This window comes from Emys orbicularis, chromosome 4, assembly GCF_028017835.1.
Source record: "Emys orbicularis isolate rEmyOrb1 chromosome 4, rEmyOrb1.hap1, whole genome shotgun sequence".
Lineage (NCBI taxonomy): Eukaryota > Metazoa > Chordata > Testudines > Emydidae > Emys > Emys orbicularis.
This window is the reverse complement of record NC_088686.1, coordinates 30,324,009-30,339,216: the sequence shown is the minus strand read 5'-3', so window position 1 is coordinate 30,339,216 and position 15,208 is coordinate 30,324,009. Positions and strand designations below refer to the sequence as shown.

The following is a 15,208-nucleotide window of genomic DNA, read 5'->3' as shown; positions in this document are numbered from 1 at the left end:
CACACAGGAGGTAAGGGTCTGGTTCGCTCATATCACCGCCTAACGGGGGAGCCCCAGCTGGAGTCCCAACTCCACAGGCTGGGAAGGGATGCTGCAGTCAGGGCTGCAGATGGGATGCCAGGGCTTTCCATGGCAAGCAGGGGTGCTCATGGAGCTGCTCTTCTCACTGCTGCCCTGCTCACAGTCACCCTCCCAGCCTGTAGGGAGTGGTGCCATGCAGCTCCGCAGGCTCCCACTCCCCTACTGCCCCCCTGCCCACAGCCTCCCCTCCCTGGGGAAAGCCCTGGCATCTGGGCTGCGGCCCCACTCCCCACTGCTGCCCTGACTGCAGGCAGGTTTGTGAGGCGCAGAGAAGCCATGTCCCAGCATTTCCTTTCCTGGCTTCAGCCCCGCAAACTTACCTTCTGCTTATCGGCAGCTGCTGGATAATGGCAACTTTTTGCTGGCAACTGCGGCATTCATAATAAGTGGAATCTACTGTGATTCCAGTGAAGCCAACATAGTTACACCAGCATAGAACTAGCTTAAGTTGAGCATCACATCCTAATCTTACGGTATTGGTCCTTCTGCATTTGGGCCAAGTACCATCGAGTCCTGCAGCATTTTCTTATAAGGATGCTGGGTAGACACAGAGTTCTACACATTCCTATATCCTCATCTAATGTACAACTGCACAGTACAGTGAAAAATGTCATATTCTTTAGTGCTAATGGCACAAAGTTAATGAGCCACAGAACTGACCATAATGGTCTATAGATTTCTATTGGCTTCTCAGTCAATATGCTGTAAATTAAAAGTCAACGACTGAACAACATTTTAATGGAAAATCAATTGTGCGATATGTGGGGCATTCCTCTGATGTTACAGAAACCAAGAAAGGCTTTCTGTAATGTTCTGTCATTCTGGGTTATGGGGAAAAAAAGTGACATTTTCCTTTTTATGGCAGCACTCTTTCTTCTCATCAGCATGTTTGTGTAAATTTGTGTAATCTTAAAGGAGACAGAAGATGGAGCCTACTCTCCCCCCCCCCTTAATAGCTATGCACAAATGAAGTGTTTATACAAATTCCAGACTGACAGTCCTGGAGGACAAAGTCCAGTGCTGATCCACAGAACAGATACTGTGCGGGCAGCAGCAGAGCCAACTTTCCCACACAGGACTGCTGATGTGCTTCAAACTCTACCATCTGTAGGGGTGAAAGGATTTTTCATTTGCTATGCCCATTCAATCCTTAATCTGTCCAATGAAACTGCTAACAAGTGGTAGCAGTGATTTTTGATGAGACAGTCACTTATCTACCAGGACTACCAAACTCATGTCACATAGACCATTAAACAGCCGTCAGATGGCACCAACTTTCAGTTCGTGCAGACTAAGACCCCGTTGTGCCATTGAAGTCAATGGAATGGTCTCATTGAGTCCAGTGGGATTTGGATTAGGCCTTTAGTGCTTGGTTATGCAACACTTACTCTCGCAAGTAATCACATGGAAGTCATTGCACAGTAGAGCCCACAGGCTGGACCTGAACTTGCAACTTAGAGCTAAAAGGTATTTATACCATTACTCAATGCCCTGAGATATCCAGTCCCCCTCACACACAGCTTTTATGTAAATTAAGGGTTGGATTCCACCACTCTTATTCACAGTGGAATTAATGTGTCTGCACGTGAAATATGATAAACGTAGGTTGGGTTAGCAAAGATGTGGGTCCGAGGTGTTTTAATAGCCAAATTTCATGGATTGCTGGAAGTAAGGATAATTTTCTTTTTAGACAATACTCAATTTTAATTCAATTTGGTTACATTCAGGTTCAGTAAATTTTGGTCAAAATGAAATAACACAACAACAAGTGACCTGGGGAAGAGCTCTGAGTAGCTTGAAAGCTTGTCCCTTCTGCCAGTAGAAGTTGGTCCAATAAAAGATATTACCAAAATTACCTTGTCTTTCTCACACTTCTTCACAGGTAAAAATGACACTGCATGAGGTTTCATGCCGAGAGTAAGACCAGTTGTTCAGAATATTTAGTATGTGATCAGTGGGTCCACCACAAACCTCACTCCCAGGTGCAAGAGGAGACTAAATCCAAAGTGGTGTGCTTAGAAATACAAGCCAAGCAACACATGCATTGGCCTTTGTGCTGTGATTAAAGATGGCAGAGCACTCAGCCAATCCATTTATGATGACCATAAAATTATAGATGAACTTTGTGTGGAAAAACTTGAGGTACTCAGGCTATAATATGTTTTCTAGGACTTCCTGGTTTTTTGATTTTCTGGCCACTTCGAAATCCTTCCAAATTCCTTTTCCACTTCCTTTCCCTTCCAAATTCATCTCTGAGTCAAAGCACTACTCCTTGAGGAACTGCATTTTCTATGGGACTCCCTTCCATGTTGGAGGGACCTGGTTTTGGGTCCTGGAAATGGGGTTCTGGGTGGCAGTGTACATTGAAGCTGCTTTTATAAAGGGTTTGTCTTTTGCTGACACAATCTCCATCATCACAGTCCTATGTCCCAGTCTTCTAGCTAGATGAGTTAGCTTGAGCTTTTTCCACACCTTGACTAATGATATTCCTGCATTGGCCACATTGTTGATTAATTTTAACCCTCTCATCAACCTACTAAAAGCTATTCTAATAGATAATACATATTTTTTCCATTGCACTTTAGAATACATTCTGCCTCTACCAAGAGAATACGTGCTGCCCCCAGTCTATGTCATTTACTCAGTCCAACCCATAATAAGCAGTGTTTTTCCTGTGAGTACCACTGGTTCATTTAGCTAAATGTAGAAAGGCAGTTCAAGGTTCCCTTGATTATTTAGTACATCCTGAAGCCACCCTGTTAGGCCTGGGTACTGCAGCATGCAAGGTATTTAATGTCATATGTTGGATATTAGACCCTCTGGAATACCTAATTTATGAATTTTCTTGTTTGTCATTTTAAATCTGACCAGTCACTTTATTTCAACATAGTGTTTTCCTCTATTAGAATATGATTTGAAGGTGAATGTGCCAGTTATTTAAGGAAATGCATATGTAAGTATTTACAGTATCTTTCCCCTGTGCTATGGAGCGTATATGTAACATGTTGTAGCTTAGCAAAGTTACAAGAATGAGCAAAACATCTGTTATGTGAAATTGTTAACCAATATGGGCCTGTTTTTTCCTGCTGACTTAGCAAGAGTATTTTTTGTCCGCAAACCCTTTGATATACAATTGAGAACAGAGTTATTCATCCTACCACAAATCCAGCAGACCCGAGAAGTCACTTCCTTGGGCAAAATGGGCTGCTGAAAGGTCATCTCAGAGAGTGAGGATGTGCTGTAGATTTTTAATACAGACTTTTCACACATAGAAAAATAATCTGAAATAATCTTCTAGAAAATCCAATACCTGAAGCATCCAATGGCACAGAGACTTGAGATGTTCAGGTTGGCTATTCTCTTCATGTCTCAGGAGACAGCTGCTGTCTCTTAACTTTACATAAGAAGTCAGGAGTATTTTTTTTAATTTTTATATAAATATCTTAGTCCTCTTATAGTAAGACAATGACATAGTAGTGAGTTACAGAAATAGGATTATGTAATGCATCACCCTCCCTCCCTCATCTCATCTGTTTACTTACCAAACAACATTTAATCCTCCTTACCTGTCTATTTCCCCCCTTCCCCTCCCCCCATCTTACTGTTGTACTATGATCTAGGTGCTTACATTGTAAGGGAACGTAGAAATGAGTTTAAGAGACAACAAGATCCTCAGCTGATTTAAATGGGCATAGCTCCACTGAGTTCATTGAAATTACATTGATTTACACCAATTGAGGATGTGGGCCACATAGTCAGGGGCGGCTCTATGTTTTTTGCCGCCCCAAGCATGGCAGGCAGCTGGCTTTTGGTGGCGCTCCTGTGGGCGGTCTGCTGGTCACGCGTCGTGCCTGCGGGAGGCCCGCCGGTGTCACGCCATCGGCGTCCCCACCGCCGAATTGCCGCTGAAGCCGCGGGACCAGCAGACCTCCTGCAGGCGCTCCGCCGAAAGCCGCCTGCCTGCCGCCCTCACAGCGACCAGCAGGCTGCCCCCCGCGGCTTGCCGCCCCTGGCACGCGCTTGCTGTGCTGGTGCCTGGAGCCGCCCCTGCACATAGTATTGCTTAGACAACAAGCTCACATTGAATTATCTTGAGTTCAACCAGCAATTTGAGTAATTCCAGGAGGGTCAAATGTCCATTCTCCCTCTCCCTGCATCCTAAGCTATTTACTGATTTTTCTTGACTCATCTGCATTTATTAAACAGGATGCACCCATTCAAGGGAAAGGGAAGGAGTGACAGTACTTTACAGAGACATACTAGAAAAATAACTACAAATGTTTTTGAATTTGAACTGTTCATTTTCTCAGATATGCTGGTACAGCTGTTATAATACATCACTAATAATAACTGGCTGTGTGACTAGCTAGTCTCGTAAATGCTCTGTGCCTCAGTATCTCCATCAGCAAAACGCATAGAATAACATCTACTACATGTATTGTTCTGAGTTCAAACTAGTGTTCTGTACATTCTTAGAAATTCCTGAATGAAAGATGTTACAGGTTATGGCTGCTCTTGGTACGTAAGGGCCAGTCCTTAAATTTGGCCAGTTCTTAAATAATTTTAATGTGCCATTGAATAACTTCAGATGATAAATATCTTTCATTAAAAAAAGTATCTACCACTCTGTCAGCAACAAAATAAAAATACAGTAATAGCAACTTAACATTCCTGAGGTGTCCTTTCTGTCTAAAATATGAGGGTGCTGCCATAAAATATATAACCTCATTACAAACATGACACATCAGTGTGTGAGCTCTCCTGGTGCTCAGTGCAGGGCCGGCTCTAGGCACCAGCAAAACCAGCACATTTTTAGGGGCGGCATGGCCGGCGCCAGAATGCCGCCCCTAAAAATGTGCCCCGGCCGCTCTAGGTCACCTCCGCTGCCGCTCGCGCGCCGCTACTTGCCCTCCCTCCCAGGCTTGAGAGCCTGGGAGGGAGGGGGAGAAGCGGCGCCTGCGCCGCAGCCACTCGGAGTCTCCCCCTCCCTCCCAAGCTCTCAAACCTGGGAGGGAGGGGGAGATCCCGAGCGGCCGCGGCGCGCGAAACAGTCATTTCGCGCGCCGCTGTTCCCCCTCCCTCCCTCCCTCCTAGGCTTGAGAGCCTGGGGGGAGGAGGCAGGGCTGGGGATTTGGGGAAGGGGCGGAGTTGGGGCAGGGGGGGGGTAATTAAAAAACGGGGGGCGGGGGCGGCCAAAATTGTTTTTGCTTTGGGCGGCAAAAATCCTAGAGCCGGCCCTGGCTCAGTGCATGCCAAGAATACGTGCATATACAGATAGAGTACTGACAGCCAGTCATTAGGTGTTGAACATCACAATTTGCATGCACAAATACTATTTGCATGCACAAATATAAATTTCTCAGGTGCACAACTAAGCTGTGAAAAACTATGTGCAAGAAATCCAATCTGCACTCACAATTTTTGAGGCTGTTTTGCGGCTCCTTTGGAAATCTGTCGCATATATAGCCTTCTAAGCATATAATTTATCTAGCATGTCTTTTTAAGCATATAATTTGTCTGGCACATCTCGCTGGTGTTCTAAGCATTAAAGCTGATTGATACACTTTGCTATTAGAAATGAAAACAGAGGAACTGTTTACAATCTTCCTTACATCAAGGAAGATATACTGGTTATACTGGTGTAACTCCACTGATTTTAATGGAAGCCAAGAGGGTGAGACAGCAACATGCAGATTTGGCTCTGGCAATAATTTTTCACATTAAAAACACTAATACACTGTATTGTATGTTGTGAATTGTAAAGTGAAAGCTGATACTCTCATGAACTTCCAGCATTAAAAATAAAACAAAACCAAGAGATGCAGTTTTGATCCAGATTCAGTAAAAATGTTGTTGAGTTACTGTTGCATTGAGAATGGTCACTCCCCCGCTTCTCCTCACAGAAACATGCAGACACCAGACTGAGTTTGATTGAATCTGGCCCTTTGAAACCACCAAATGAGATTTAAGTCTCAATACAACAGGATTTTTCTTCTTTTTTTCTGCTTTAAATTTGATTCTTATGAAAGTGAGGGACTAATACAGTAGAACCAAGCGCTGTGCAAATAAATCTCTGTCCAAGCTTTCCTGCAAATAACTTTTAACTCTTACTGCACCTGAGACCCATCTGACTCCTGTTATTTCATTGCTCAGCTTCCTCTTAGCACGAATACTGCTAACCATGTCAAACTGCCTGGTACAGACAAACATGACATAGCAACCATTGATGGTGAAGGCTGTACAACTCACTTCACTTGTGGGCCCAACCAAATGTGAACCCAAGTTTCCAGAAGGTTCTTGCAGTAAGATTACTTGGAACAATGTCCACTGGCACAGCGACACTAGTGGGTCTGCCACTGACTTTTCCCTTATTCACACTTTGAGGGAAATATAAATCTGTATTTTTAATTCATATTGTGCTCCACTGTGGCGACTGATCTCATGCCAAATAGGCTTTTCTTTTAAGGAATCAGAGGTTAAATTGCTGTGGATGTTTTTTATGTAGACTTTTTTTTTCTGTAACTGATGGGCTAGCTAGAATTTTTTAATTTTGTGCTAATTGCACAAAACAAGGAATGTATGGTGATGGTGTAACCCACACACCTCCTGGGTGTGGTGTTCTGTCCCATCTAGTGGTACCCAGACCACTTAGAAAGCGAGAGAATTAAACGAGTCTGCTCTACAGCCTTAGCTAAAAGGTTCAGTCCTGCCTGCTGACAACCGGGGTCTGTCGGCGTTACAATGGCAAGACTTATTAGCGTATAATAGTAGTAGTGGTCCATGGGCTTGGCTACACTTGCAAGTTAGAGTGCATTAAATCAGTCCCGGGTGTCCTAACTCCTGAGGTGTCCACACTGGCAAGGCACGTAGAGCACCTGGACTCTGCAGCTGGAGAGCTGGTAATCCACCTCCACGAGACGCATAAAGCTTGCTGTGCGCTGGGTGAAACACCTGGGTGTCAGTGTGGACAATGTGTTGCATTACTGCGCTGTGATTGGCTTCCGGAAACATCCCATAATCCCCTGACGTCAAGTGGCCACTCTGGTCATTGTTTTGAACTTGGTTGCAGGCATGCGGCTATCCCCTTTCAAAGCTCTGTTTCTGACAGCCGGCATGCTTATCTACTCCAGGGCAAAGCAAACCATTATTGTGGAATGCTGCTGCTGTGAGTGTATGTGAGAGAGAGAGGCGGGGGGAGGGGGTCTGCTGCTCTCTGAACTTACAAGACAGCATGCTGACACACTCTCTGCCCCCCCAAAACACACTCTCCCTCCCCCCACATACACACAACACACTCCCTGTCACACTCCACCCTCCTCCCCCATTTGAAAAGCACGCTGCAGCCACTTGCACACTGGGATAGCTACCACAATGCACTGATCTTTGTGGCATTGCAAGAGTTGCTAATGTGGCCACGCCAGTGCACTTGCAGCTGACAGTGTAAACACACGGCAGTGCTTTCCCTGCTACGGTTTCCGAAGGCTGGTTTAACTCCCAGCTCTCTACATCTGCAAGTGTAGCCAAGCCCCATATTTATATTGCCGTAATGCCTAGATGCCCCAATCAGGACCAAGATTCTACTCTTCCTGGTGTTTTACAAACATGACCCCTCTGCCAAAGAGCTAACAATCTAGGAACGCTAGAGTGCCATAAGCATGTGCAAGATTTTAAAGAACATATGAAATTATAATAAAATACTTGACACATGTACCCTTCAAATACTTTAATAAGCTTCAGGTAATGCATCCCCATGACACCCCCGGGAAGTAGGTAAATTTTCTTATGCCTGTTCTACAGATGAGGAAACTGAGATGTTAAGGACCAGATTGTTCCGAATCCCAGCCCAGGTGCACAAGGAGAAACAGTACAAGGAGCCTCTGCTTTTCCCAACTTGACTGTAGAGGGATCAGCTACACTGTGACAGGGAACAAAGGTCGTGCTCTCTCTTAGTACCAGTACAGGCTCTAGCTGCCTGAACTGGCATGAGGAGGGAGGGCCATAACCATGGTTTCCTCTGTACCAGTCAGGCATGGAGTGGAGAGCGCTCATGTAGCGGTCACACCGACATGCACTGCTTAGAAACTCATAGGGTAACTTCTCCACTCCACAGCTACTCCCATTCAACTCAGAGAGCCTAGGGCACCACTAGCCTCTTGTCGCTCATCCAAGCCTACAGAGAAAGTCAGTGTCAGAGCAAGGATTGGAACTGGAGTGGTTCTGATTTCTGTGCCTCTGTGTGAAGAGAGGGGGTTCATGCCCCAGTGAATTCACAATCTAATTTAGCCACAGAAATATAGGATACATTGGTCAAATGAGAAAGGAAGCAGACTGCGCCAGTGTTGGAAGGCTTCATGAAGACAGGTGTGTATGGGAATGAGATTGGTTGGTGCACAAGAAGTGGGCTTCAGTTCCACGTATAGGGTGTGATGTTAAAGAAGGTGCCAAGTGAAGAGTAACGGAAGATGAATAATGATATAGAGTGAGGAGGGAGGTTTGGAGGGACTAGCAGCTTTCGAAAGGCAAGTAGCATGCTTTTCATAACACAAAGACCAAGACAAAGCACATTTATAAAGTGTCACTACGGACTGAAAAGACACTGCTAGGAACAGAGAACATATTAGAATGGGACCTGCCTCAGAGAGCCACCTAGGGTCATTCCCTTAACTTCCTTTTGCATACCCCAAAATATTGTGTTTCTCCTATCTTTCTCTGGACAGATGAGAGTAATGGAAACAGGAACAGGAAATAAAGTTGGGGATTTCTCAGACTTTCCAAAAAACAAGCTGTTTAATCATAACAGATGATTCTCCATGTTGAAAGTAATATCTTTTACTGGACCAACTTCTGTTGGTGGAAGGGACAAGCTTTCGAGCTCCACAGAACTCTTCAGGTCATATTTTGTCTCATTTCCTAGGGCTTACCAATAAATATTCCTCAAAAAGGATCAAGGCAACAACTCTTTGGGAATATTGCCAACAGCTCTAGGGCATCCATTCAAAATAACTTTACTGAAAGGATTCATTGCGGAGGACAAATGCTCTAGTTACTCTGAAAAATACCCCATTTCAGTTAATGAGATTCTCTTTTATAGACATTCATCCCCACTTTGAGCAGTTCTCAGCTTAGTGTTTGTCAATAATGTAATCATCAACATAAGACTCAGCAGCTAAATTAGCATTTGGCTCAGAGAAGTGAAAACGCCTGTCAGTTCTTCCTGTTTAGGCTGTCTTTAACTGGTAGCTATATTGTTCTTCCCTGCAACAAGATGCCCCATAGGCTTTCCACTGACCTTCTGGAGGCACGCAGCAGCTCTGAACTCAGGCTTGGTCTACACTACAAACTTATGTCAGTATAACTGTTGCTCAGGCCTCAGGGGCATGGAAAATCCACATCCCTGAGTGAGGCAGTTATACTGACCTAACCCAGTGTAGATAGTGTTATGTTGATGGGAGGGCTTCTCCCGTTGACATAGCTACCGCCTCCCATTGACATAGCTACCGCCTCTCGGGGAGGTGGAGTACCTACACTGATGGAGAAGCTCTCCAGTTGACGTAGGTAGCACCTTCACTAAGCACTACAGAGGTGTGGCTGCACCAGAACAGCACTCTAAATGTAGACAAGCCCTCAGTTCCGTGAACATCTTTTCTACACCTTCCCAGCCAGCAGAAGATAACTGCTCTGAAGAGAGATCCCTTGCTTGGTGAATGTAGAGCTGGGGAGTTGCTTCTGCCTTGAGTGTATTTTATAACCGCAGAGTTTCTGCCAGTAATCATTAACAGAATATTTAGCATTATCTAGCCCAATGCAATGGATGTTTGTGTGACATGGACACCTATCCACTAGAACTGGACTGAGACCACCAATGCATTTCTCATGAAGCCACTGAACAGTCATGAGAGACTAATAGCTTTCAGTCTATTGAGGTTGAGTTAGAACGATGCAAAACTTTTTACCAATTATCAATTCCATTAGCCATCCAGTCCTCTGCAAATTCTCATTTTAAAACAGTTCAGCTATTTAAGCTGGAAGTTTTAAAAATCCTTGAAACTGATAAAAATACAGGTTTTGGCTAAACTATAAAAAGAAAAGTTGATTTCTGTATACTCACTAATAAAGTAAGTTAGCTCCAGAACATTTAATTCTGCCCTGTGAATCCTCCCTTTGGCTGCAAGTGGTTACATTATTTCATTTCTTGTCCTGATCCGCTGGATAGGTTTTGTGGATGCTCTTAAAACATGTACAATGTTCCAACATTGAGATGTCTGTACCTGGGCTGATTTTTCATCTGTTTTTGATGGAACATTGGGTTTCTGACTAAATGAAATATCTCACAAAAGCATCTTCTTTCTGCAGAAAACTTCTACTTTTGTCAAAAAGTATAAAAACTTTTTTTTCAGTTTTCAGCCAAAAAACAAAAAATCCCCATTCAGAAATGCTGTTGTAATGCTTCATGCTCCCATTCTTCTCTATGGGCTGGGTCTCCCAGACAGATCATATGTCCATGGCCAGTGACTACACTGAGGCACTGTGATAGCTCAGTAAGAGGGTTACCATGGGAAACATAATCCAGCCTGGGAGTCTAGCCCATAGAGGAAAGCAGGAGCGGGAGGCACCATGAAGGCATTTCTGAATCTAAATTTTTGGTTTTAAACCAGAAGGTTTTGGCCAAAATTTTTCAACTTTTGATTTTTTCACCAAAAACTCCACATTTTCCTTGGAAAATGAGACAAAAGTGATTTTTTTCAGGTGGGCGGGGGGTGGTTTTTTTGTTTTCCAACTAGACCTAGTCTGTACCAGTGGCAGCTGGCATGGTAGAGACAGGTTGTACTAGTAGCAACTGAAGTGATTGCTACACACAGTGTGTACATGGAATTAAATTAGGACACCCAGTTCTGCATTTGGGTCTCCAGGTGACAATTTGGAACCCTGAATTAGGGATAGTTTAAGAGCCCCAAATGAAGTATCTTAGGGTTTGGGTTGCAGGGTACTGTATCTGTCTAAGCGATTGTTATTATTATTAGTGGTGGACAGTAACCTCAAATCTGAACACCTTTGAATTGTGGGGAAAATCTGAACAGGACTTGGATCCAGATCTGAACATGACAGCTGGCTCCTACTTCTATGCTGGGCCAAACCAAAACCTAGATACATATCCCAACACCCAAACTATGGAGGAAGTTCCCATTCAAATCTGAACTTCACAGATTTTAATCATTCTCAGGACTGAATATTTGTGCTTTGAACTTCATCGTTTACACAGGAAAAGAGTCAGGTTATAAAAACTGGCTTTATAATGAAAACACGGACAGGCTATTAACTGCAGTGATGTTACAGGATGCATTAGGGAAAGAAAACCAGGACGCAAGATGGCAGCCAAATATCTAAAAGCACTTTGAGGAGTTGATCTGCCCTAGGCACAATCAGGGTGCCCCCAGTCTTACCTTTTTATGGCTTTGTAGCAAATGATGACAACTACAAAGAGGAACACTAGTGTGGCGCAGCATACGGCAATGATTATAACCAGGCCTGGCCACCAGGTCTCTTCAGTGGGGCAAAAGGTAGACTTGGGAGCTGTAAAAGATAATGTGAAAAACATACATGAGTTCCCCCGGATAAGTAGTTTATAATCAGATAGGCTTCATTCAGCCTGAATATAGAACTGCACCAGGGCCGGAGACATGTACAAAGAGGTTATTTCACATCTGGGACCAGTTTTCTGAGCAGTAAACTCTACTTGCTGTGTACTGGATGGATATTGCTTGAGAACCACGTGGTGCAGCAAGTCATCAAGTGCTGGCCACAGTTCTTTGTGATGCTCCATCATCCACCACATTGCCTTCAGATACAAAGGGAAAGGTACAGCTCTGCTGCCAGAGAGCAATGTCTTTTCTCTTGGTGATTGCCCATCTATGGCAGGATCAGTTTTAGTTTTATAGAGAAACATCATGCTGATAAGTTCAGGCTTTTAAACAAAATTAGGAAAGGTTTATCTGGGAGAAGTAGCAGTACCTACAATCAGGGATGGAGCTGCTATCATATTAACCTTGGATGGAGGATGGTGAATTAGTTTAAAAGAATGCAGGAATTGTATTACAGTTACTAATAGCTTTTAGAGGACTTTACTCAAAAAACATTTTTCTACTGTACTGTCACTTTTTTAATGCATTTAATTAATATCCATTAATTTATGCAGTGCTTATGAAAATATAAATTAAAAGAAGAAAAGTGTATTTATTTCTAAGGGCTAGATTGTGCCCATAGGCACTGCCCACAGCAAGAATAAACTGCACCAGGAGTAATCATGGGAGACATTTAACTCAGAGATAAACCTCTGCGGCACATTTGTTTCCCTTGTGGCTTGAGAGGATAGCAACACGCTGAAGGTCTATAGGTAGGCTTGGCAGAATTCGATTTTTTTAACAATTAATTGTGACAGACATCAATGTTTATTTTTAAGCATTTTTTTCAATTTTTATCAATGTAAATTTTCACAATGGCACAAAATTGTGGGTTTTAATAATTGTTTCTGATTTTTATCAATTTCAGTTGTTCACAGTTGTGGGAAATTATGGGCATGTTAGACAATCACTGTTTAATTATAGTAGACGTTGAGATTCAAAAAGTGGTCATTAAAACACAAATTGTCAACATCACATGTCAAAATATCCAAGTAAATATCTTTAAAACAAACTCTAAATTCCCAAATAGCCTTTTTCTTATTTTTCTGATCTGAAAATTTTGACTATTATTGATGGAAATATTTTTCCGACAGTTGGTGATATGGTGAAATCTGTGTTTACCGACATCTACTAATAAAAGTGAAATCCTTCAAACTATCTATAGGGCAGCAAATGATGAAATCAGGATTGGACATTTTTCTAAAAGATCTGCTCTAGAAATTATTTTGGGGAAGTTCTATGGCCTGTGCTATACAGGAGGTCAGACAAGATGATCACAGTTGTCCTTTCTGGCTTTGGAAGCTACGTATCTATGACATCCCCTGTGCCAACACAGCTGGGACTAGGAAGAGACCATTGAACTCATTGCCCTTGTGACCTGACCAAGATTATAATTCATGTTTCCATAAATAAATACTAGCAGTGCATCAGTCAATGGGAACATCTAGGTTTCCATTGTTCAGTTAAATAAACAACTCAACAAAACGTAGCATCAGACACTTCTTAATGTCTTTTGAATGTGCTGATTTGATCTGGTGCATTTCACTCTCTGAGCCTAATATTATATCAGTCACTGACATTTTTACAAATGTGGATCAAACCCTTCCCTCAAAACTTTGTGATCAGATTTTTTGCAATGACATGATCTGTAGGACAGCTGGGCACATTCATCCTAAGAGGGCTGCACAGAGATTCGTAAGAAAGACACTAGGTGTAACAAAGAAATCAAAATGATAAAGTCAGCCGGCTGCAGGGGTGAAAGTAACTTAAAGGACTTACCGGTATGCCGAATTCCTGAGCGGGGGTGTGGCCTCAACTGGAAGAGGTGGGGCCTTAACCGGAAGAGGCGGGGACTTTAAATCCAGATTTAAAGGCCCCGGGGCTCCGGCTGCGGCTGGGAGTTCCGGGGCCTTTAAATCACCCCTGGAGCTACCAACCCTTTAAAGCGCCACCCGAGCCCTGTTGCCTGAGCCCCCGGGTAGGCAGCAGGGCTCGGGCAGCCCTTTAAAGCGCCAGCCTGGGGAAGCCGGTCCAGTCCGGCATGGCCTACCGGCTCTTGCCGGTACGCCGTACTGGCCCGTACTGGTTTACTTTCACCTCTGGCTGGCTGGTAACTCTACTGGTCAGTTCATCAACTGGTGCCATTGAGGAAGTGCTACCCTTACCACAGACAACAGTTCTCCATTAATATTAATGCATAGCACTTTCATCTTCAAAATACTTCACAAATATTAACTGTGAGATAGGTAAATATCATCTCTGTTTAACAGAAGAGAAAACTCAGAGTTTTCTCCTCAGTTTAAGTAACTTGAAGAGCCCAGGGTTCCCAGCCCTGCACTGAGTCTACTATATCATGCATCTTTCAGCTCATGTCCTCAGCAGTTGAATTTCTATTTTATTACTATGGAACTAGTTCTCACTAAGCAGTGAACATGGGAGTTGTGTCATGAGATGGGGCGGGAATCAGCTTCAAATATTTGTAAACTATTTTTAATATTATTTATTATTTATCGCAGCCCAGAGTGGACTGGGCATTTCAAAGAAGACATCGCAAGGTCTCAGCCTGAAGGAGCTTACAATCTAAGGGCCCCATTCTGCCACCACTATGCAGTACTTGCTGATGTAAGCAGTCCCACAGAACTCAGTAAATGCTACACAACATGAAAAAGGGGGGCAGGATTTGGCTTTTAGATGTGACATGATGAGTGAGGGTAACAAATAATAGGGAGAGGGGATCCAGCAATATGAAAATGTGGCAACACAGCTTAGCCAAGTGCCCATCCAACACACATCTTGGTGGTTCCACTATAGTACTATTTTTTAATATGGCAAAATACAGAAGAGGAGATGAGATAGTGAATATTACTGCCAACACTGAGTGAATCATCATCTTCATATATTTATTGATGATAAGAATGATAGGAACTGCCATAATGGAGAAGACCACTGGTTCATCTAGTCTGATTCCCTTTCTCTGACAGTGGCCAGCCCCAGATGATTCAGAGGAACGTGCAAGAAACCCTGCAGGACATCCACAAAAGTAAGCTTCTTCCTAGTCTCTGTTATTAGTTAGAGGTCAATTTATGCCCTGAGGCATGAGAGCTTATATCCCTTCCAAAATTCTTTGGATTTTATTTTTTAATCCTTACTATTACAATTCTGGTTCTCCTTAAAAATGTCCAATCCTTTTCTGCTAAGCTCTTGGCCTCAATGATATTGTCTATCTAGATTAGGTATTTATATGACTCCTGTTACTGTAGCATTTAAGCACCTCACAATCTTTAATATGTTTATCCTCACTACAACCTTGTAAGGTAGAGCAGTACTCTTATCCCCAAGTAACTTGCCCAAAGTCTCTGGTGGAGCAGGGAAGTGAATCCAGGTCTCCAGAGTCTAAGACTAGCATCCTACTCATCCTTCCTCAGGCTAACTGTCACAGGCCAGCTGAA

At 43.4% G+C, this 15,208-nt stretch overlaps 1 protein-coding gene across 1 annotated transcript in view; it reads right to left on the bottom strand.

Moving 5' to 3' along the window:
• Nucleotides 1–15,208, bottom strand: part of PRIMA1 (proline rich membrane anchor 1) — a 77,744-nt gene that overhangs the window by 19,388 nt on the left and 43,148 nt on the right. Inside the window, exon 3 of the mRNA XM_065404456.1 lies at nt 11,523–11,652. Within this exon, the coding sequence (XP_065260528.1) occupies nt 11,523–11,652 (130 nt within the window). The remainder of the gene's footprint in view (nt 1–11,522; nt 11,653–15,208) is intronic.